This window comes from Asterias amurensis, chromosome 22, assembly GCF_032118995.1.
Source record: "Asterias amurensis chromosome 22, ASM3211899v1".
NCBI lineage: Eukaryota > Metazoa > Echinodermata > Asteroidea > Forcipulatida > Asteriidae > Asterias > Asterias amurensis.
Genome location: NC_092669.1, coordinates 9,130,439 through 9,154,858, shown reverse-complemented (window position 1 = coordinate 9,154,858; position 24,420 = coordinate 9,130,439). Strand labels below are relative to the sequence as shown.

At 38.3% G+C, this 24,420-nt stretch overlaps 1 protein-coding gene across 7 annotated transcripts in view; it reads left to right on the top strand.

Moving 5' to 3' along the window:
• The window catches only part of LOC139954089 (MAP kinase-activating death domain protein-like), an 84,272-nt gene that overhangs the window by 7,833 nt on the left and 52,019 nt on the right, over nt 1-24,420 (top strand). For 6 of the 7 annotated variants that reach the window (XM_071953759.1, XM_071953758.1, XM_071953757.1 and 3 more), the window contains exons 2-12: nt 575-1,345; nt 1,621-1,912; nt 3,159-3,290; nt 4,026-4,139; nt 6,079-6,159; nt 7,594-7,926; nt 9,610-9,750; nt 10,070-10,259; nt 15,053-15,216; nt 15,731-15,772; nt 20,560-20,890. In XM_071953759.1, the coding sequence (XP_071809860.1) occupies nt 714-1,345; nt 1,621-1,912; nt 3,159-3,290; nt 4,026-4,139; nt 6,079-6,159; nt 7,594-7,926; nt 9,610-9,750; nt 10,070-10,259; nt 15,053-15,216; nt 15,731-15,772; nt 20,560-20,890 (2,452 nt within the window). In that variant the 5' untranslated portion in view covers nt 575-713. The remainder of the gene's footprint in view (nt 1-574; nt 1,346-1,620; nt 1,913-3,158; nt 3,291-4,025; nt 4,140-6,078; nt 6,160-7,593; nt 7,927-9,609; nt 9,751-10,069; nt 10,260-15,052; nt 15,217-15,730; nt 15,773-20,559; nt 20,891-24,420) is intronic. The other variant, XM_071953760.1, reaches the window with a different exon arrangement.

Below are 24,420 nucleotides of genomic sequence, written 5' to 3'. Positions count from 1 at the left end.
AAAACCAAATGGAGTTTGTGTGGCGCATTTATATTGGATATTAGTTTGTTATGATGATGATGATGATGAATCATTGATGGTATACAATGTATGATGATTTTTTAAAAGATGATCTGAGAACCCATGAATCACCACTTGATACATTTTTACAGGTAGAGACTCTTAAAGGAACGTTTCAGAACTGGCAAGAAACAATAATCGTGAAGATCACAGATTTACACAAATTTTACACAGTCTAAATGATGATGATAGTTGAAAACTTCCCTTGAAATGTCATATTTGATGAGAAATAAATAATCGAACTTTGCGTTTGGAGTTTATTGCTCAGTGAGCGTTTTATTCATTTTTATTTGGCATCGATGTATTAGTTCAATATGATGATGATGATGATGAATCATAGATGGTGTATGATGATTTTTTTATAGCCAGAGACCCTCAATTAATTATGTATTTATTAGGCCTATAGGCCTACTGTATACTGTGCAGATTGCTAATTGTAACACTGACATTAATATTGAGACATCAAATATTATCAATACTTTTTTATCATGTGTTTTTTTCTTTTTTTCCCCAGATTATTAACTGACAGAATCTACTTGACGCCTGCATTACAAGTTCTTCATGCACTGTTCCAATAAAAGTTTCAAGCATGTAGCTGAACAGTCGCTGTACAATCTCAGTTGAAGTTATAAGTTGTCCACTACATCTTAACCATGGACACATTCCAAGCTGGTAGAAAACACTTTTGTCCCCGTCTTTTAGATTACGTTCTCATCGTAGGAACCCGTCATCCTAATGGCAATAATAGTGTCTCTAAGACACCTGAATTGCTTCGACGTTATCCACAAGAAGATCACACTGACTTCCCTTTGCCCAAAGATGTCGTCTTCTTTTGTCAGCCAGAAGGATGTCTCACAGTTGGACGGAAAAAATTAAGTCTTCGGGAAAATACATCGTTTGTTTTCACTCTGACTGACAAGGACAGTGGTCGAGCACGGTTTGGTATCTGTGTCAACTTTTATCGTCCCTTTAAATCTTCAAAAAGAAAAACCCTTGAGAACCAAGGTGAAAAGGCACTAGTCAATAACAGACAGAATTCAAGCAGTAATGATACATTGAATGTGCCATCAGATGATTTGGATCAGAGAAAATCACCACGAACTCGCAGAAGACTCAAGCAAGCAAAGAAGATTCGCAATAATTCCCTGACATCGCTGTGTATTCTGAGTCATCATCCATTCATCTCTACATTCAGAGAGTGTTTATTTATTCTGAAGCGGCTCATTGATTCATGTAATGAAAGGACTTGTAGCCGTAAAGTGGGTGGATCCAAAGGATCATTAAGGTAAGAACGCATTATGGGGTCATTACACAAGTCTGATTCTAAAAAAATAAGACACAAGATACAAATATAGCGTGTCTGCGACCCATTAGAAGTGCAATATTTTTCCGTATTCCACTAGCGCTTGTGTGATAACTTATAGTGTGTCATGTGTGATGACATGTCTCAAAGTTTCACTTTGTATGAAATATAATGAAAATAACTGTTTATAACTGCATGATAATTGATTGATTACAGAGATAGCTGTTTATAACTGCATGATCATTGATTGATTACAGAGATTGTGTATGGGGTGTTCTGACTGGTATCTGTAGTGACATACCTCCATTAGTCAGACATGATGTCAGGCAGATTGAGACATGGATACTGCGCTTCCTCAGTGCACCAGTTCCTGTACCTGGAAAAACACGTCTAGAAATTCAGCTTCTTGAAACACAACAACCCATGGTGTTTGCACTTCCAGATCACACACGCTTCTCTTTGGCAGACTTCCCTCTACATCTACCATTAGAGTTACTGGGAGTAGATACTTGTCTCAAAGTACTCACACTCATCATGCTAGAAAATAAGGTACGCATTATATGGTTGTTGTGGCGTGTCTGAATAATAATAATAGCCAGTTTTTTATAAAGCGCTTTTCACACCCTAAGGGCTTCTCAAAGCGCTTTCAACATGATTACCCCTGGTCACTGGGCCTTAAATCATTCCTTAAACCATCTCAGCTCCCCGTGGAGTACAGCATGTGCGACAATTATATGCGCTACTCGGCTAAACCAATCACAAGAACCATCTCTGCCCTCACAGGTACCCATTTACCATTGGGTGGAGAGAAGCAATTATAGTTAAGTGTCTTGCTGAGGGAGAAAAGTGTCACGACCGGGATTCTAACCCACACTCTGCTGAACAGAAGCACCAGAGCTTGTAACTCGCGTAAAAGAACCCAGTGCACGATCCAAAAGAAAGGGAATTCGCCCCTGTGTTCCTGGTTTGATCAGCAGCATATTGCGCCACACCTTGTAAACCATATGGTGTGATACAATGTAGATGTTACTTTAAAGGAATAGGTCTCATTACTTCAAAACAAAGCTCCACATACCTTGTAGGGAAAAATACGAGCGTTTTGATAGGGGTGTGGTGATAAGAACTTTTAAGAACCTAGTATTAGCGCATGTACAACATACATGTACAGCATACGTACAAGTACATGTACTGTGTGTGTACATGTTTGGTTCATTTTACAAATGTGGCCTTAATGTACAGTGCAGTGTACGTAGCGTATTCGTTTTGACATTTATCATGTTTTGTACATGTATATCAGTAGCTGATTTCACCAGCTTGCTGGACTACCTTTGGAATAAGTTACAATAGCCTGCAGCACTGTTGGCCAAGTTCACTCAAGGACCATTCTGTTGAGAAGTGGCTGATATCAACTGGTACTCATGCTCAAAAATGCATGTTGTGTACCAGGTAGTATTGACCTCTAATTGACAAATGGTCCTCGTTTGAACTTGGCTTGTGACTATTGTATGACAGTCTTTTGACTTAATTGAGCCCTGGCTGCTCTTACACTTTACAGTTAATTTAGCTGGTATAATAGCTATTTCAAGGTCTTCAGCTTTTGTGTGAATAGTGATGCTCAATGAACCAATTGCAATAAAACACTTCACATGTATAGAGCAAAAAAGGTTTGGGTTCTGTATATATACAACAGTCGCTTAGTAAATAAGGGAATAACTTTAGAGTTACACGTACAACTAACTGGTAAAGCTGGATGTGCATGATTGATTATTGTGGGTATTTGTTTGAAATGTTGCAGGTTGTTCTACAATCTCGAGACTACAATGCTTTGTCAATGAGTGTGATGGCATTTGTTGCTATGATCTATCCTTTGGAGTACATGTTTCCTGTTATTCCATTGTTACCAACATGTATGGGATCAGCAGAACAGGTAAGAACAGACAGGATAGCTTTCCAATTTATGTGGAATTTCAAAAATTTTCAACAATTGAACTACACAACATTTTGTTTTGTAGGATACATTATTACAAAGTGGGAGAAGTACATTGTAATTGATGTATTCTGTTGAAACCGACAAATCCCAAGATGTCTATAGACAAACTGCATTTAGAATAGATTCTAAATGCAATTTGTTGAAAAATCATTAGCAATTGCAAATCACTTATTCAGCTTAGGCAACTATTATTTTTTTCTTTTGTTTTTTTAAACAAAATGTGTGGCGAAGGGTTTTTAGCGGGCAACGAACCACAAATTGGGAAGCGGTTCCCTGGCATGCCTGGCTAGTCAGATAGTTGGTAGAGTTATTGGGTAGCCATTACAGGCTCAATGCAGGGACAGTACATCATTGGTTTTTGGAAGAGTAAAAGCATCCTCCAGTTTTCACAAATTTCCACACCACCCAACCATCCTGTGAAATGGCATCAAATTAAGTCACATTTTAGTTTAAATGACTTTGATTTATTTATTTTTTGTCTCAGTTTTTGTGCATTACTTGCATATGTACATGCCTCTGTTTACCCCTGTCATTAGCTCAGTAATGATACTGAGAGACTTCAAATGTTGGCCTTACAATTTATTTAATAGCACTCCAGACAAAGACATTTTTCTCTCTTTTTGTCTTTTGAAATATTAGCTTTTAATTGTGTGACTATTTTCTTACCTGTAGTTGCTTCTGGCACCTACGCCATTCATCATTGGTGTGCCTGCCAGTTTCTTCCTATATAAACCCTATTTCAAACTTCCGGAAGATGTATGGTTTGTTGATCTTGATACAAACAAAGTAAGTGAATTTTAGATTTGATTGTGCACCCTAAATTGTGTTTCTGTTGATATACCTAAATGTTAAATCCCACAGTTAGCACCTTATGCCTTAGATTGAACCACAGTTGGACTTGAGTCGCTCTATTTTTGGACTTTGGATTTGACTAGAACTTGACTTGGGCTTGACTAAATTGATTCCTGAGAGAATTTACCAGTACTGAGAGACTTGAGCTTGGTGGCTTGTTCGCAAAGTCAAATTCTTGTTCGTATTCTCACAGTCTGCCAAGTTTATGCAAGACAAAACGCACGATGGCAAACTTGTGTTGTGGTTGCGTGTTAACGCTGTGCAGTCAAGATATGGTGACCAAGAATTCTTGCGTCTTGCATCATGTGTCTGTACGCGAATGTATACGCGTACGCACGGCAACAGACAACACTGTGAGAAAACGATCAAAACGGGAACTTTTTTCACGTTGGGAGCTGCATTATTTCACGAAAATGACGGATTTGTGAGGAATATATGAGGACCAAAACCCACCGCAGAAAAATGTAGGCGCCATGGATTGTGAATCTGTTGAAATTAGTGGCTTGTTGCAGGTAAGATTTGAGTTATGAAGCTTTGAAAATTTTCCGCCCCAGAAATGGGCCTTAATAGTTAGGACTCTGTATCTGTGTATAGAGGAAGAGTCCTATATAGGGCTAGTATAACACCAATCCTTTTGTGCAACAGCAACCATGGATATGTTAAAGCACTGCACTTCAATATTTAGCTTCAATTTCATATAATGTATGTTTTAGAAGGTTTATATGTAGATGGATGTATTTTGTAAAAGAGAATATCCATTGACATTGTAATGACCAATACAAGATGTGTGTCCTCTTTGACTTAATCATTCAGACTGATCATGTTATAGAACATACAATGTAGGCAGACAAATGTTAGTCTTAGATAAGATGAAGAGAATGTGTACATTAAAAGTTATTACACTAGCGCGAGTTAAACAAGGAAAAACATGGCACGTCTGCGTCCCATATCCAACAAGGCCGAAAGCCAAATGGATGGGATGCAGATGTATATTTTTCTGATTCCACGCGCGCATACATGATAACGAGTTTATCTTCCAGTCTTGATAAGTTACCTTTTTGTATTGGAGTACTTGGCACCATTCGGAAGGCCCTGATAACAGCATTTAGATCAATCACACGTAGACACACCTCATGAATAGTAAACCCATTAGCACTTGGCCACAACTTCAACATTTACTCACTGAACAGGGTGAGGACAAGTCACTGGGTTAATACAGTATCTAGAAATCATATTTTATTTCAAGTTTTGACCATCATCTATTTTTGGAGCACCATAATCATCAAATTCATCTCTAATGTACTGCTGTTTGGTGGGACCCACTAAACCACTCAATCTTGTTATACCTTGATAACAAACTGTGAAGTTTTATTGGTCAAGAACCAATCACTGATGTGAAACAAAGACGCATGTTCCATGGCTGCGCAGCCCAGAGGGTAACACAAGTTTTTTTAACCTATTTTCATTACTTTGATCCCTCCCACCATTGGTCGATTTCCAGCGCTTTGTTCGAAACAGTCGTGGGTTCGAGGGAACAGTGAAGAATTGTTTCTTACTTGAACAACTGTTTGTCTGCTTGTTAAGCTATGCATACTGCCATAATAATAATTGAAGATGACAACAGAACTTTTAGAAGAGGAATAATAATGTTACCAAGGTATAACAAAACAATTGTTGCAAGTTGTGACGGGGTCCATGGGTTTTGTACACCTTAGGGGGAAAATGGCATCCGAGACAAATGGTGCACATGTACATTTAGGTACAGTATGTTTATACATGTTTTTAAATTAGAATGACGTTTTAGGTTTCTGCAGTCTGCTGTTCTTCAATTGTTTGTGATTAAGAACTACATGTATTCTGTTTTATTTTACAGATAACATTTTGTGGTCAAGCTGAAGAAGTTCCGGAATTACCTGAGCCAGAAGGATCAGTGCTGAAGAAACACTTTAAACAGGTAAAGAACTTTAATATGCTGTGACATATGAATAAACACTAGTGATATGCAGCTATTTTAGTGCTGTCATCAACCACTGTCATAGAGACAGGAATATCACTGACCACATTTATTCATTCATTCATTCACTCGTTCATTGATTTTCAACACACAACACACAACGAAAAAGTGATATAATTTACATATTATAAAATTTAAGAAAACATAAAGACATTAGGATAATTGTGTTAGGATGGAGGTTCCTAAGAAGCATCAGCTTGTCGATTAGAGACCCCACTTATACAATAACAAAACAAAGAACAATACAGCAGTATGAAAGTACTATTACAACTACGTACATAACAACTTAGATATTGGTATATAGCTACAGTATAAAGTAAACTCGAGGTTGGATTCATCCGCTTGAATAAGAATAAACTCTTTTTTTTAAAAGAGATATCCAAGGATATCTACAGCTGCCTAGTTAAAGGAGCACGTTGCCTTGGATCGGACGAGTTGGTTTATAAAAAGCAGTTGTAACCGGTTCTTATTAAATGCATATAATGGTTGGAAAGATGTTTTAAAAGTAAAATACAATGATCCACACAAATTTGCCTCAAAATTGCGTGGTTTACCTTTTATTGTACGAACTAACATGGTCGGCCATTTGTGGGAGTCAAAAATTGACTCCCACAAATGGCCGACCGTGTTAGTCGACGAGGTAAAATGAAAACTGTGCAATTTCGAGGCATGTTTGTGTGGATCATTGTATTTTACTTTTACAACATCTTTCTACCCATATGCATTTTATAACAAACTGTTACAAATGCTTTTCAAAGACCAACTCGACCGATCCAAGGCAATGTGTTCCTTAAAGTGATAGTGAATGTCTTGATTTTTGCTGAACCTTGAACAGATAGTGTTAAAGCAGTTTTTTCTTGTGAAGCTGATGCATGAAGGTCCCAAGCTGTAAAAGATAAATGTAGGTCCTAGCCAGAAGACCAAAAGCAGCTTACAAATAACAATATTTACTTCCAAAGTCATCGCAAAAGAAGGCATATCAAAGGTAAAGGGTCTTTTTATCTCAAAGTCAGACCCTTCAAAACTCTTTGAAGTGCTTTATCAAAGCAAAACAACACTTAATGTCTTGTTGCTATTTGTTTTTCTTGATAGAGCAATGCAACATTAGTTAAACATTCATGTCCTTACTACATGTGTACTGCCATTTTGCTTTCTTCTGACGGAGTGTCGTTCCAGTCACCTATCACTGCTACTGTAACATTCATGGCAATAATTATTATGGACTTGCAGCATTATTGATGTTAGCCATGTTTACTGGATTATTATTCATTCCATGAAGTACAGCTGATGTCTTTACATAAATTCAGAATGATGTCAATGTACACCACTTTAAATTGTGATTGATTTAGTATTGATTTTGATATTTATATCCAGGCCCTGACGAGCATGAGCCTAAGCCCTCCACCAATCAAAGATTTTGAAGAATCTCGAGGTGAAGTTGAAGCCATCAGTAGAAGACGAGAGAACTTCACTGATGAGACAGGGTTTAACCCATTTATTTATGGCAATGATGTTGACTCTGTTGATGTTGCCACACGAGTAGCTATGGTCAAGTTTTTTAACTCGCCTAATGTGTTAGCGCACCATAACGAGCATACACGTACTCTGCGGTTACATCCAAGGCCAGTGGTTGCCTTCCAAGTGCATAGCTTTATACAGTCAAGAGTTGTTATATCCAAGTATGTGGAACAACTTGCCAAAACTCAGGTATGTTAATATCCTTTAAACTCTTTCAGGTCATTTTAAAGCTAGTTCTTTCTATCGCGTATATTTGGTTTGCGGTAACACCGTGTGTGTATCTGCTTGCTTGGTAGATAATGTTCCTTTGAGAACTTGCCTTGCTTTACATGTATATTCTACTACCGCGAAGTAGATTTTCCATTGGTTCATTATAATTCTTTAAAAAAATCCATATTGACAAAAAGGGAGACTGTAGTGCTACATGTAGAAAGCTCAGTTGGTAGAGGGTCGGCATGTTGGTTTGAATCCCACTCTAGTAAATTGATCTTTGTTCAACCCAAAGTCATTTAAAATCTATTGAATTAACTATCTTTGTGGATGTGTTGTTGTGGTTAAACTAATGTTGTCAGTTGTTCCAATAATAATGGTTATGAGGGTGGTATTTATAAATGCTTGGACCACTGGAGAATGTACAGTTTATTGTTTCCTGCAAATTCATGTGCAGGCGACTCCCGTTAATTCGAGGTCTGCCGGACTGGGCTGTTTTCCTCGTTATCCGAACCTTGTATATCCGATCGCAGTAATAATCATTGTAATAGATGCACAAAGTGCATGACATAATGGCCGACCGTGTGCACAGATATATTGCGGAGCTGCAATGTACTACTGTGTGCATACATGTAGTAGTAGAGTAGTGTGTGATGTACTGCACAAACAAGCAAATAGGTCAATTTCAAACTGTTTTAATTAAGTTAGTTATTTTGAAAATCAATTTTTTTAAATCAATGTACATTTTGCATGATTGAAAACATGTGTGAGATTTTAACTTGGGCTCTTGTTCTCTAGTGAAGTTTCCATGCAAAAACGGAGCTTGTAATAACGGGAGTCGACTATACATACATGTTTATCACCTGCCTCTCATCACTGTCATTGGGAGGGGGGGGGGGGGGGGGGTTGACATTAATTTGTAATGATCTTGAGCCTGAATTCCATCATTTATAATCTGCTGGAATGAAAAGCAATCAGTGATATATACCTCAAATGTACCAATCTACCTTGTGGCTCTTCTACCAAGAAAAGCCATAGGAAAGAGTATCACTCTCATTTGGTACATGTATGTATAGATGTATGTATAGATGCAAGATATAAACAAATATGCCGTTTTAGAAAGGCTTACCAATCAAAACAGTATGGTCAATTTTTGCTCACAGTCACCATTGAGCAAAAACATTTGCACACACACATAAAGATCATTCAAACAAAGACGCTAATCATCATATCAAATGAAAATGCTATTGAGAAGAGATTTAGTGTTACAGTGGGTGTGCATGAGCAATGGGAACGAGTCTTATCAAACCAAGTGACTAGCTTTTATATTAAACTACATGTACAGCATGATAATAAACTGAAACTGATTGTTTGATTGATTGATTGATTGATTGATTGATTCATTGACTGATTGATTGATTGATTGACTGATTGATTCATTGACTGATTGATTGATTGATTGATTGATTCATTCATTGACTGATTGATATTGCATCGCAGCACCATGTAAATTATTACATGCTGCTAAGGATTATAGGTCTCATAATTCAAACTTCGTCCCAATCACCTTGCATCAAATACTTGGCGATTTGCATCCTTTGGAAAAAGGCGGGACATAAATATGACTATTGTTATTGATTGATTGATTGATTGATTTTACAGGCTGTTGAGTTCTTTGGTGAGTTTTGTTTGAACCCAGTCAATGTGACCTTTTTGCGGATCCAAACTGGAGTGTTTGACCCTCAACTCATTGGTGATAAGTCAAGATGGTACATGGAGCAGCTGCAACCAGTCAATTTCAAGGTTTGTTACATGTAACTCAAGCAAATTGTTATTGCAAGAAAGTGCTACTTAAAGGCACTGGACATGTTTGGTAATTGCTAAAGACCAGGGCCCAATTTCATGGCTCTGCTTACCGCCGAATTCTGCGCTTACGAACACGATTCCCCGCTTGCCTGCAAGCTGTGTAAACTAAAACTATGAAAGTTGGACTGTATTATGTTTTTATATATATTGGATGACATTGTAGTGCAGAGAGTCATCAGTATTGAACTCACTTGCTTTGTTTGCATGTTATTTAGCCATGACTTTCCTGACTGGCTAACCCTGTCTATATTCACAGGTGTTCTTTGAGAACTGTACTTTAGGCATTCCATCGAGTAGTGGCAGTGAGGCATGGTCAGATTCATCTAATCCTACCGATGAAAGTGGTGAAGAGTCAGATGCTGGAAGCAGTAGTAGCTCATCTTATTCATCTCTTAATGACTTTGTGACTGATATGATGAATAGTGATATCCAGGGAGATGTATTAGGTATGTAGTATCTTCAAGGTTGTGTATGGATGAGGGAGATGTATTGGGTATGTAGTATCTTCAAGGTTGTGTATGGATGAGGGAGATGTATTAGGTATGTAGTATCTTCAAGGTTGTGTATGGATGAGGGAGATGTATAAGGTATGTAGTATCTTCAAGGTTGTGTATGGATGAGGGAGATGTATAAGGTATGTAGTATCTTCAAGGTTGTGTATGGATGAGGGAGATGTATTAGGTATGTAGTATCTTCAAGGTTGTGTATGGATGAGGGAGATGTATAAGGTATGTAGTATCTTCAAGGTTGTGTATGGATGAGGGAGATGTATAAGGTATGTAGTATCTTCAAGGCTGTGTATGGATGAGGGAGATGTATAAGGTATGTAGTATCTTCAAGGTTGTGTATGGATGAGGGAGATGTATAAGGTATGTAGTATCTTCAAGGCTGTGTATGGATGAGGGAGATGTATTAGGTATGTAGTATCTTCAAGGTTGTGTATGGATGAGGGAGATGTATTGGGTATGTAGTATCTTCAAGGTTGTGTATGGATGAGGGAGATGTACATGTAGTAGGTATGTAGTATCTTCAAAGTTGTGTATGGATGAGGGAGATGTATTAGGTATGTAGTATCTTCAAGGTTGTGTATGGATGAGGGAGATGTATAAGGTATGTAGTATCTTCAAGGTTGTGTATGGATGAGGGAGATGTATAAGGTATGTAGTATCTTCAAGGTTGTGTATGGATGAGGGAGATGTATTAGGTATGTAGTATCTTCAAGGTTGTGTATGGATGAGGGAGATGTATAAGGTATGTAGTATCTTCAAGGTTGTGTATGGATGAGGGAGATGTATTAGGTATGTAGTATCTTCAAGGTTGTGTATGGATGAGGGAGATGTATAAGGTATGTAGTATCTTCAAGGTTATGTATGGATGAGGGAGATGTATTAGGTATGTAGTATCTTCAAGGTTGTGTATGGATGAGGGAGATGTATAAGGTATGTAGTATCTTCAAGGTTGTGTATGGATGAGGGAGATGTATTGGGTATGTAGTATCTTCAAGGTTGTGTATGGATGAGGGAGATGTATAAGGTATGTAGTATCTTCAAGGTTGTGTATGGATGAGGGAGATGTATTAGGTATGTAGTATCTTCAAGGTTGTGTATGGATGAGGGAGATGTATTAGGTATGTAGTATCTTCAAGGTTGTGTATGGATGAGGGAGATGTATTAGGTATGTAGTATCTTCAAGGTTGTGTATGGATGAGAGAGATGTATAAGGTATGTAGTATCTTCAAGGTTGTGTATGGATGAGGGAGATGTATTAGGTATGTAGTATCTTCAAGGTTGTGTATGGATGAGGGAGATGTATTAGGTATGTAGTATCTTCAAGGTTGTGTATGGATGAGGGAGATGTATAAGGTATGTAGTATCTTCAAGGCTGTGTATGGATGAGGGAGATGTATAAGGTATGTAGTATCTTCAAGGTTGTGTATGGATGAGGGAGATGTATAAGGTATGTAGTATCTTCAAGGCTGTGTATGGATGAGGGAGATGTATTAGGTATGTAGTATCTTCAAGGTTGTGTATGGATGAGGGAGATGTATTGGGTATGTAGTATCTTCAAGGTTGTGTATGGATGAGGGAGATGTACATGTAGTAGGTATGTAGTATCTTCAAAGTTGTGTATGGATGAGGGAGATGTATTAGGTATGTAGTATCTTCAAGGTTGTGTATGGATGAGGGAGATGTATAAGGTATGTAGTATCTTCAAGGTTGTGTATGGATGAGGGAGATGTATAAGGTATGTAGTATCTTCAAGGTTGTGTATGGATGAGGGAGATGTATTAGGTATGTAGTATCTTCAAGGTTGTGTATGGATGAGGGAGATGTATAAGGTATGTAGTATCTTCAAGGTTGTGTATGGATGAGGGAGATGTATAAGGTATGTAGTATCTTCAAGGTTGTGTATGGATGAGGGAGATGTATTAGGTATGTAGTATCTTCAAGGTTGTGTATGGATGAGGGAGATGTATAAGGTATGTAGTATCTTCAAGGTTGTGTATGGATGAGGGAGATGTATTAGGTATGTAGTATCTTCAAGGTTGTGTATGGATGAGGGAGATGTATAAGGTATGTAGTATCTTCAAGGTTATGTATGGATGAGGGAGATGTATTAGGTATGTAGTATCTTCAAGGTTGTGTATGGATGAGGGAGATGTATAAGGTATGTAGTATCTTCAAGGTTGTGTATGGATGAGGGAGATGTATTGGGTATGTAGTATCTTCAAGGTTGTGTATGGATGAGGGAGATGTATAAGGTATGTAGTATCTTCAAGGTTGTGTATGGATGAGGGAGATGTATTAGGTATGTAGTATCTTCAAGGTTGTGTATGGATGAGGGAGATGTATAAGGTATGTAGTATCTTCAAGGTTGTGTATGGATGAGGGAGATGTATTAGGTATGTAGTATCTTCAAGGTTGTGTATGGATGAGGGAGATGTATAAGGTATGTAGTATCTTCAAGGTTGTGTATGGATGAGGGAGATGTATTAGGTATGTAGTATCTTCAAGGTTGTGTATGGATGAGGGAGATGTATAAGGTATGTAGTATCTTCAAGGTTATGTATGGATGAGGGAGATGTATTAGGTATGTAGTATCTTCAAGGTTGTGTATGGATGAGGGAGATGTATAAGGTATGTAGTATCTTCAAGGTTGTGTATGGATGAGGGAGATGTATTAGGTATGTAGTATCTTCAAGGTTGTGTATGGATGAGGGAGATGTATAAGGTATGTAGTATCTTCAAGGTTGTGTATGGATGAGGGAGATGTATAAGGTATGTAGTATCTTCAAGGTTATGTATGGATGAGGGAGATGTATTAGGTATGTAGTATCTTCAAGGTTGTGTATGGATGAGGGAGATGTATAAGGTATGTAGTATCTTCAAGGTTGTGTATGGATGAGGGAGATGTATTAGGTATGTAGTATCTTCAAGGTTGTGTATGGATGAGGGAGATGTATTGGGTATGTAGTATCTTCAAGGTTATGTATGGATGAGGGAGATGTATTAGGTATGTAGTATCTTCAAGGCTGTGTATGGATGAGGGAGATGTATAAGGTATGTAGTATCTTCAAGGTTGTGTATGGATGAGGGAGATGTATAAGGTATGTAGTATCTTCAAGGTTATGTATGGATGAGGGAGATGTATTAGGTATGTAGTATCTTCAAGGTTGTGTATGGATGAGGGAGATGTATAAGGTATGTAGTATCTTCAAGGTTGTGTATGGATGAGGGAGATGTATTGGGTATGTAGTATCTTCAAGGTTATGTATGGATGAGGGAGATGTATTAGGTATGTAGTATCTTCAAGGCTGTGTATGGATGAGGGAGATGTATAAGGTATGTAGTATCTTCAAGGTTGTGTATGGATGAGGGAGATGTATAAGGTATGTAGTATCTTCAAGGTTATGTATGGATGAGGGAGATGTATTAGGTATGTAGTATCTTCAAGGTTGTGTATGGATGAGGGAGATGTATAAGGTATGTAGTATCTTCAAGGTTGTGTATGGATGAGGGAGATGTATAAGGTATGTAGTATCTTCAAGGTTGTGTATGGATGAGGGAGATGTATAAGGTATGTAGTATCTTCAAGGTTGTGTATGGATGAGGGAGATGTATTAGGTATGTAGTATCTTCAAGGTTGTGTATGGATGAGGGAGATGTATAAGGTATGTAGTATCTTCAAGGTTGTGTATGGATGAGGGAGATGTATTAGGTATGTAGTATCTTCAAGGTTGTGTATGGATGAGGGAGATGTATTGGGTATGTAGTATCTTCAAGGTTGTGTATGGATGAGGGAGATGTATAAGGTATGTAGTATCTTCAAGGTTGTGTATGGATGAGGGAGATGTATAAGGTATGTAGTATCTTCAAGGTTGTGTATGGATGAGGGAGATGTATAAGGTATGTAGTATCTTCAAGGTTGTGTATGGATGAGGGAGATGTATTGGGTATGTAGTATCTTCAAGGTTGTGTATGGATGAGGGAGATGTATAAGGTATGTAGTATCTTCAAGGTTGTGTATGGATGAGGGAGATGTATTAGGTATGTAGTATCTTCAAGGTTGTGTATGGATGAGGGAGATGTATAAGGTATGTAGTATCTTCAAGGTTGTGTATGGATGAGGGAGATGTATTGGGTATGTACATGTAGTATCTTCAAGGTTGTGTATGGATGAGGGAGATGTATTAGGTATGTAGTATCTTCAAGGTTGTGTATGGATGAAGGAGATGTATAAGGTATGTAGTATCTTCAAGGCTGTGTATGGATGGGGCAAGTTATATCCAATGCTCACAAATTAGATCAATTTTTTGGTTTTCTACATGATCGCTGAAACAAATAGCCCTTTATGCTACAATCCCGGCCATATCTCGTTGGGCTCCCCTGCCCCCTTTCAATGATGGTTCTGATTGCACAGTCTTCTGTGTTCCAGTCAACATTGAGCGGGGGGTCGAGGGACGGGGAAGATCATGATTATTGTCAGTGGGAAGTGTACAGGGAATGGTTTTATGTAGCGTTAGGAATGGGTGGCCCAAGCATTTTGGCCGGGATTGTAGAGTGGCAGAACTTTGCATTTTGTGGAAACTGTAGCAAATAAAGGAGTTGCATACCTACTACTGTACTAGATTTGGAGTGAAAACAAAAACCCTAAACATGCCAAATAATAACTTCTGTTTAATTCGGTTGATTTTGTTCAAATTTCACAAAAAAGCTTTTGAATGTAATTGTGACTACAGATAATGAAGAGAATGCAGGAGCCAAGAGTCAAGTAGATGAGACTTCTATCTACCATCCACCAGATACACTACAGATCCCTACAGACATGTCACAAAGTGATTCAGCTTACTCGTTCCCTGAAACAGATTCATCTAGTAGTCAAGACACATCTACATCACCAGAGGTAAGCCACACTAGCATGTAGAGTTGCATCCATCCATCATCACAGTAATTATTAATTGGAATGAAACAAAAAACAGCACAATCTCTCAGTATTTTCAAGGTTTTAGATCAATACAGGAAACCATGTACATTTCTTATTATACGCCCCCTAATATTATTTTATGCATGAGTACACATGGTACATGTACGCCACAATTCTAGCCCAAAACGAGGCCAAAGGTGCAGTCACTGCAAGTGGTGGCGGACATGCACCTATAGCCTCATTTTGGGTAAGAATTATGTCATCATGCATGAATATTAAGAGAAGCGTATTCTGAACACTTCTTTAATATCACGCTGATTGAATCTGAATATCACGTTATTCAAACTGTACAAGAATTGAATGTAATGGTACATGTATATTAATACTGCTTGTCTCAATATGTCATACCCCTTTACCACCTGATTCCTATCATGCCTGTCCTACCTCCTACGTTATCCCACTTTGTGTATCCCATGATATGCTGCTACTACAGTCATCAGATGGTGAAGAGCTAGAGTTAACAGCGGGATGGAGGGTATGCATTGGTTTGTGTTTATCATCAGTAACTTATATCTAGACATATAATCTCATCTTAAAGAAAACTGTATTCAATTTAACTAATCCAGAAACATTTAAATTTAAGTCTAAAGCCCGGTTCATACTTCCTGCGAATGCGAATGCGATACGAATGTTGACGTCACAAATTCGCAGCGAAAAGTTCGCAGCAGTTGAGCCGAGTTCAACTCACTTGCGAATATCGCTGCGAAAGGAGGGTTGTGACGTCAAATTCACGTCAAATTCGCTTCGCATGAAGTATGAACCGGGCTTAAGACTGATCTTGTTTTGTTTTTACCAAACATATTTTGTATTCAATCTGTTTGTTACTTAGCTGTGGTTGAGTCAATTTCTCCGAAAAGAGGTATTGACAATCCTAGCTTGTTGTTAGAGCTTAAACACTAAACCTACAAAACATCAAATAGAAAACCACTTGTACTCATTTAGAAACCTGGATGAAGAGTAACAGTAGTTTTGTATTTGGGTCATTCCGTGTCAAATCACCCAATGGGTTAAACCCTACCCTCTTCAAATTTGCTCAAATTTTTTTATGGGGTAATAATGGCTCAACAAGCTCAAATTTCAATTTTCAGCTCTATCCGATAAACGGTTTTCGCGCTACGACATGCTCTTTCTCGTTGATTTCGGTCAAAATGCGCCTGACCTCTGACATTCAAATGACCATAAATCGGTAATCTTTGGGTCAAATTGGTTGAAATTGGTGTCTTTGAAAAGGAAATTGTTTAAGCTTTCCAAATATGTCTTTATTTTTTTTGTAGGAACATGTTTAGGTATGATAACCTTTTGACCTCTACTTTGACCTTGAATTTGACCTTGTGGATCTCGTGATCTGGAGATGAACTTTGGTGAAAATTTACCCCCATATGTTTTCTCAACAATATCAAAAAATTAGAGATATAATATTTATGCCTTCAAGCTCCATTCAAAGTTGCCCTACTTGCCTATTCCTACGCAAAGTACATGTACATAACATACATGTCCATAGTATGTATATCAAGTGAGACTAGTGGACCTCTAGCAACATCATGATATACATATGTATGGACATGTATGTAATGTACATGTACTTTGAATAGGAATAGGCAAGTAGGGCAACTTTGAGCGGAGCCTGAAAGCAAGCCAAAATTATTATATCTCTAATTTTTTTATATTGTTGAGAAAACATATGGGAGTAAATTTTCACCGAAGTTCATCTCCAGATCACATGATCCACAAGGTCAAATCCAAGGTCAAAGTAAAGGTCAAAAGGTTACTAAACCTAAACATGTTCCCACAAAAAAAGTAATGGCAGATTTGGAAAGCTTATGCAATTTCCTTTCAAAAGACACCAATTTCAACAAATTTGACCCAATGGTTACCGATTTATGGTTGTTTGAATGTCAGAGGTCAGGCGCATTTTGACCGAATCCAACGAGAAAGTGCATGCCGTAGCACGAAAACCGTTTATCGGATAGAGCTGAAAATTGAAATTTGAGCTTGTTGAGCCATTAGTACCCCATAAAAAAAACTTGAGCAAATTTAAAGAGGGTAGGGTTTAAAATTGTATTTTTTTTGGGTGATTTGACATGGAATGACCCATTTAAAAAATCTTATAATGTTTAAAATTCTTGTTCATAATACCCTAAACAGTTTGGTCTAAAGGTGTCACATGACCATGTTTGCTTGGTATTATACGGCTAAAGAAGACATACAATGCATTTTTGCAGTGGTATCCAATAACTTTTTGGTTGAATTGGCCATTGGTCAATCACTGGCCAATGACCATAACCATAGCGGTTATTTGTTACAGCCAGAAGAACGCATCCCTAGTTCATGTTTTTTAAGACCAGTTGGCTTAAGTGTATTTAGCATTCGACAAGCTTAAGTACGCTTATACTGCACATACGGTACTCTCCATATATCTATTTAGACCAGTTGGCTTAAGTGTATTTAGCATTCGACAAGCTTAAGTACGCTTATACTGCACATACGGTACTCTCCATATATCTATTTGTGTGCACAAATTTCGGCGAAATGGCCTGAGCACAGAAAAGGTACATGTACTTCTTGAAAACTTACAAACACACAGCGGGCATTGTACAAGGCCGGTATCAAAACTGTCACCTCATAAAAACTTAAAGTGTCAGAGGGCCAATTTGCCTTTAATGCGTAAGCCCTCATACCCAATCATGCCATTTTTTTGTGTACAAACTGTTACTTCGTTTGCACACACATCCCCGGGTTGCCCGTATGCAAACTGTTACTTCGTTTGCACACACATCCCCGGGTTGCCCGTATGCAAACTGTTAGTTTGTTTGCACACACATCCCCGGGTTGCCCGTATGCAAACTGTTAGTTTGTTTGCACACACATCCCCGGGTTGCCCGTATGCAAACTGTTACTTCGTTTGCACACACATCCCCGGGTTGCCCGTATGCAAACTGTTAGTTTGTTTGCACACACATCCCCGGGTTGCCCGTATGCAAACTGTTAGTTTGTTTGCACACACATCCCCGGGTTGCCCGTATGCAAACTGTTAGTTTGTTTGCACACACATCCCCGGGTTGCCCGTATGCAAACTGTTAGTTTGTTTGCACACACATCCCCGGGTTGCCCGTATGCAAACTGTTAGTTTGTTTGCACACACATCCCCGGGTTGCCCGTATGCAAACTGTTAGTTTGTTTGCACACACATCCCCGGGTTGCCCGTATGCAAACTGTTAGTTTGTTTGCACACACATCCCCGGGTTGCCCGTATGCAAACTGTTAGTTTGTTTGCACACACATCCCCGGGTTGCCCGTATGCAAACTGTTAGTTTGTTTGCACACACATCCCCGGGTTGCCCGTATGCAAACTGTTAGTTTGTTTGCACACACATCCCCGGGTTGCCCGTATGCAAACTGTTAGTTCGTTTGCACATACATGTACATCCTGGTTGCCTGTATGGAAACCGTTACTTCGTTTGCACACACATACATGTACCGCGTTGCCCATTATGCAAACTGTCACTTCTAAAAAACTGAATGTGTCGTAGGGTTTTCTTGCCTTGTATGCATAAGCACTCATACCCATTAATGTGGGCTTCCCCATATGCAAACTGTCACTTTGTGAAAACGTTTGCACACACATCCCGCGTTGCCCGTATGCAAGCTGTCACTTCTAAAAAACTAAAAGAGTCAGAGGGTTTTCTTGCTTTGTATGCATAAGCACTCACACCCCTATATGGCGCGTTGCCCGCATGCAAACTGTCACTTTGTGAAAAACCAAAAGTTTCAGAGGGTTTCTTGCTTTGTATGCATGCACTCAAACCAATGCCGGCTTGCCTGTATGCAAACTGTCAATTTGTCAAAAAGTTGTTTGTTAAAAAGTTTTTATTTGCTATTTACCTTCTTTAACAACTCCTTCCTCGCTAATTTGTGAGAGGAAAAGGTGGCAAACTAAGGGTTCTATTTCCTGCTGGGATAATGTAGAGTTTAGGCTACATCATAGGTGGCTCAGTGCTTCAGTAGATTTGTAGGTAATAATGGTGAGTTTTCTTACTACGGTAGAAAATCCCTTCAGATCTAGATAGAATCTGTGTGTGTAAAAGCAGTCCTTACACGTATACATACAATATTGATTCTTTTGTACCTTTTTATGTTATTTCATTAGGTAAAACTAAAATAAGAATTTTTTTTTGGTACATACATGTACAGTACATGTACTAACTTTTTATTGAGCTCTTACATGGTGTATTTAATATGTTAGTTTATCACATTCGCTTTATGTGTACATATTTGTACATTTACGCTGGGACAGGTTTGTTCCAAAAAACATTCATAAAAGTAAAAATGTCAACATAAAACTAACACCAAATGTAATAGTTGGCCTATTGATTGGCCCACTGATAACTTGCTCTAGATGTCCAATAAGATCCAACTGCAAAAGGTTTTGACTGATTTGCAAGTGTTGCTCGACCTAAAACTGTTCCCTTAACTACAATATAGAGTGACTTCAATCAGTGTTTGCCACCAAGCATAGATCAATATCTAGATTTAATAAGACTAATTAGACTGATTACCCGATTTGAATGGGTAGGTTTAAAACCGACCCACGTCTGCCCGGTTAAATTGATCAGATCAAAATCAAATTCGTGGAAAATTACTTCTATCTTGAGAACTACTCCACTCCAATTCTCTTACGTATCTCACAATGTTTTATACTGCCAAGCTCTCCCCATTACTCTTTACCAAGTAAGGTTTTATGCTAATAATTATTTTGAGTAATTACCAATAGTGTCCACTGCCTTTAAGTGTTTATTGTCTTTTTCTGAGATTTGTTGTTTATTTATTATTATTATTTGTTTGGGATATGTTTATTGTTTGGTTTTTTTGTTTGTTTGTAAGTTTTAATATTTTGTTATAGGTTTGTGTATTTATTTATTTATTTATTTTGTGGGAGGGGGGGGGGTGGGGGGTTACTTGTTGTTGCTTTCATTTAGCATTTGGTTATAACTAATTGAGTCAAGACCCTATCCTAATAAAGTGAATAACCAGTAGTTATAAGTCCTTACTGGGGCAAGGTGGTGGAGTCGGGTGTAAAAAGATCACTTGGTTTTGAACAATGTAATTACTGCAGAGCAAATGTTGCACAACTATCGAAGTTGAATTTTATGTAGGCAAGACTTGTATTTACTCTTATGGAGCTTTGTCTGGTGATGGTACATGTACATGTACATGTGTACTTGTACAACATGCATTAAGTTGTGTATTTTTTTTTTTTGACAGAGTAAACCAGGGGTAGACCTGGAAGGAGACAGTGATGCTGATGTAGACAGCCTTCAGTATGATTCAGATACTCCTGCCCCAAGGCCAAGCTACAGTAAATATAAAACATCTATCAGTAGTGATTCATCAACACCTATACAACCAGATTCTCCTAGAAGAGATAGCACTAAAGATGGCCATTCCTCACCAACATTCTTGGAGAAAGTCAATGCATTATTCAGATCTGATTCCTCAGATTCAAACCCACCGACACCAACACGAAAAAAACCATCGTTATTGAAGAATATAATGGATCTTGCCCTCGATACAACAGCCAGTAAGGAACCAATAGGTAAGCTTAAACTCTAATCAATTTCTTAGTTTCAAAATGCTCCATTCTGACTTTTCTCTACATGTTCAAAATTGCAGATGACCATCATAGAATGTCTGTGTAGTGCTAGTGTACGTATAAATGTTGAAACTAGAGATAAATAACTAGTTGACTGTCGCTATTATGAACATGGTTACAGTGTTTCCCATTATTTCAAGGGAAATCCAAAAGCCCTGATTGAAGTGTGCACAGTGCTACGGGAACAAGAAAACAGTGTAAAGTCCCGTTTGAGAAAAGAGTTTTGTCAGCTAAATAGTCGGCCATTAAATGAGCCAATGGAGCATGGCAAGATCTCTGCTTCAAGTACTAACTTCTGAAAATGGGTTGTCAACTGACATTTGCCTTAAAATCTACTAAAGTCACCACAACATCTACATGTACATGTTGAAGATGTTCTTGTTCACATCCTAAAGGAGTGCACAAGTCATACAATCTGTTCATGAAAGAAATTAGAATCATTAAAATTTACAAGAAAGAAGGTGAAAAATAAAGTTGAGCTTCAAGGCACAGCTTTATAAGTGAATTGGGCAGATTGTTTATTTTACAACTACTTACTGGTGTTTGAAGTCTGCCTTTTTGACTCATGGGAAAATCATGTAATGTGAAGTGTCTATTGGGCACATGTGTATGTTGTCTTCAATCAATAAAAACAAAGAATTGTTATTGGAGACTTTTGTCTAACAGACCAATCCAGTAGGCTCCGCCCACGACGCACGTGTGAGCAAGAACACGTGGGGCTCTCCAATGCCTTTCTGAACAACTCTGCCGCGGGCGCCAAGATAGGCGCACGCATGTAGGATCTTAGTGTCAGACCTTCGTTGCGTTGTGATTGGTCAATATGCAATGGGGCGGAGCTTAATGGATCGGTCTATTAGGCTTACTGCCGGCAAAGTCATTGACAGTAAATCCCATGGGTGTAGCAAAGATTCCAGCATGCAGTAGCTTCATCATTCCTACTGAAGTTGCAATGATCATAGAGCTGATTGTGTCTGACATGTATCCATACAAGGAGCATGTTAAATAGTATGCTCAATAGTATTCTATCCTTTATTGTCAGATCAATCCTATGTTTTAATGAACGATTTGTAGGCAGATTTGATGTTAATCCATCTAAAGTTCAAACTTGTGTTTTGTGTACATAATTGAAGTTTGGTGATGTTAATGGCGTACTGTAGGGGCACAGTGATGATGGCGATGTGTTAGACTGGGCAAGTATTATCTGCATGTGAGGTTGCATTCAATCACAATTATCATGTGCAATAACATATATCATGTCATTTGCATGGACATATCATTTAAAAGTTAACTTTATGTTGAAACTTTAGTTCTAATTAATGGCAGATGACAATGGATTGTTTTTTTTTTAAACTAATCTGTACTTAAATTTCAACGGTTACATAATTGAAAGAATCAGGTATGATATTCTTCCTACTTGAGTCTGACTTCTGATTTGTTTGCCTTTGGAAAAATCTGACTTTGGGGATTAAATTGCCTAAAAAAGTGTATCAATGACAGCGTACACCATCGTGTACTTGGTCAGCCCTAGTACTCAATCAGATATTCCAAGGACCAATATCATGCCTGAAGAATAATGTTGCAGTGACCATACACATTGAGTGAGAGACTTTTGAGGACATTATGTGGTAGCAGACTTACCATGTAAATGCAGTTAGTATTCTTACAGAATTGCGAACTCGCTTAAACACTCCAAGTAAACTAAGCAGTATTTCCCTGGTACAGGTAGGTCAAGCTGCCACATAATTCCTTGAAGTCTCTCATGGTATGGGAATAATAAGCGTGCATTCATCACAGTTACAATGTTATATAGAAAGGTTAGCGGTAACACCATGTAATTACTATCTGTAATGAGTTGGGGTGGTTCTGAAAAAAACACGTTGGTTTTAACTTGACATTTCGATCAGTATGCTCTGATCGTCTTCTGCACTGATTGAAACGTTGAGTTGAAACCAACGGTTCTTTTCAGAACCACCCCAACTCATTAGAGATAGTCATTACATGGTGTCACCGTAAATCTTTCTATATCGTATTTCCACCATGCAAAGTTACAATGTTGCTGTTTTCGAAATCAAGACAAAACCGTGTTAAACATGTTAAAGTGTTTTTGGAAATTATGGCCTATAATTCCAAGGCGTTGAAATTGGCACAACCGTGGCTCAATTTCATAGAGCTTGAGATTTGTTTCTTGATAAAAACAGGTTTACCAACCAAATTTCCATTTGTTGCGTTGCTTGTTACTGGTATTCAGCTGTTGTTTGCTTATCCTGAATGTGATCACTTGGACATTTTGTTGGTAATCCTGTTTTTATCAAAGAAGAAATTTCATGCTAAGCAAATTTGTTTGCTTAGAAGCTCTGTGAAATTGGGCACTGGTCTTTATAATATTTGAAGCGTTGGCTAGTTAATGCTAGTGACTCACTGATTGTGTTAAACATTGCTGCAAACACTTCAAGAAGAGAAAACAACATGCCATGCATCATTAACACACTCAAAACCAGCTGATAAACTTTAATTTGTAACATCAATATGCTGTGTTACAAATGGCCAGACCTTTATAATATAATAATATTTAAAATTATATTGTGCCCCATACATACAAAATGATCAGAGATGCAGAACACCTTTGAAGACAACAGACTTGTGTAATAAAAGGCCAGGGGTCAGTTTCACAAGGAGTTAGGTATAAAAAAACGTATGGGTAGTCCTAAGTTAGCATGAGGAACTCATCCTAACTCGAGATAAGATTAGTCTTTTACTCTTTGTGAAATCCACCCCAGTGCTCAAATTCACAAAGCACCAACAAAGACAAGTAAGAGTCATCTTGAGATGGGTTGTCAATAATGTCAGTGATTGAAGTTGTGACACCACACATTGCTATTAAAACAATCACAGTTGATACACATTTGAGATCAATCTGAATTCTTTGTGAAATCAGCCCCAGACCTTTGAGTAATTGAAGTAGGTAGGAGCAGACTTCGTATTTGTTTTAGTACATGATCAAGTATTATCAGCAAACATGATTTTACAAACATTGAGTGACCTGACGCGCACACTACCAACTGCAGCCAACGACATGTTTCTAAACATTGAGTGACCTGACGCGCACACTACCAAGTGCAGCCAACTACATGTTTCTAAACATTGAGTGACCTGACGCGAACACTACCAACTGCAGCCAACTACATGTTTCTAAACATTGAGTGACCTGATGCGCACACTACCAACTGCAGCCAACTACATGTTTCTAAACATTGAGTGACCTGACGCGCACACTACCAAGTGCAGCCAACTACATGTTTCTAAACATTGAGTGACCTGACGCGCACACTACCGACTGCAGCCAACTACATGTTTCTAAACATTGAGTGACCTGACGCGCACACTACCAAGTGCAGCCAACTACATGTTTCTAAACATTGAGTGACCTGACGCGCAACCAACTGCAGCCAACTACATGTTTCTGGGTATAAATA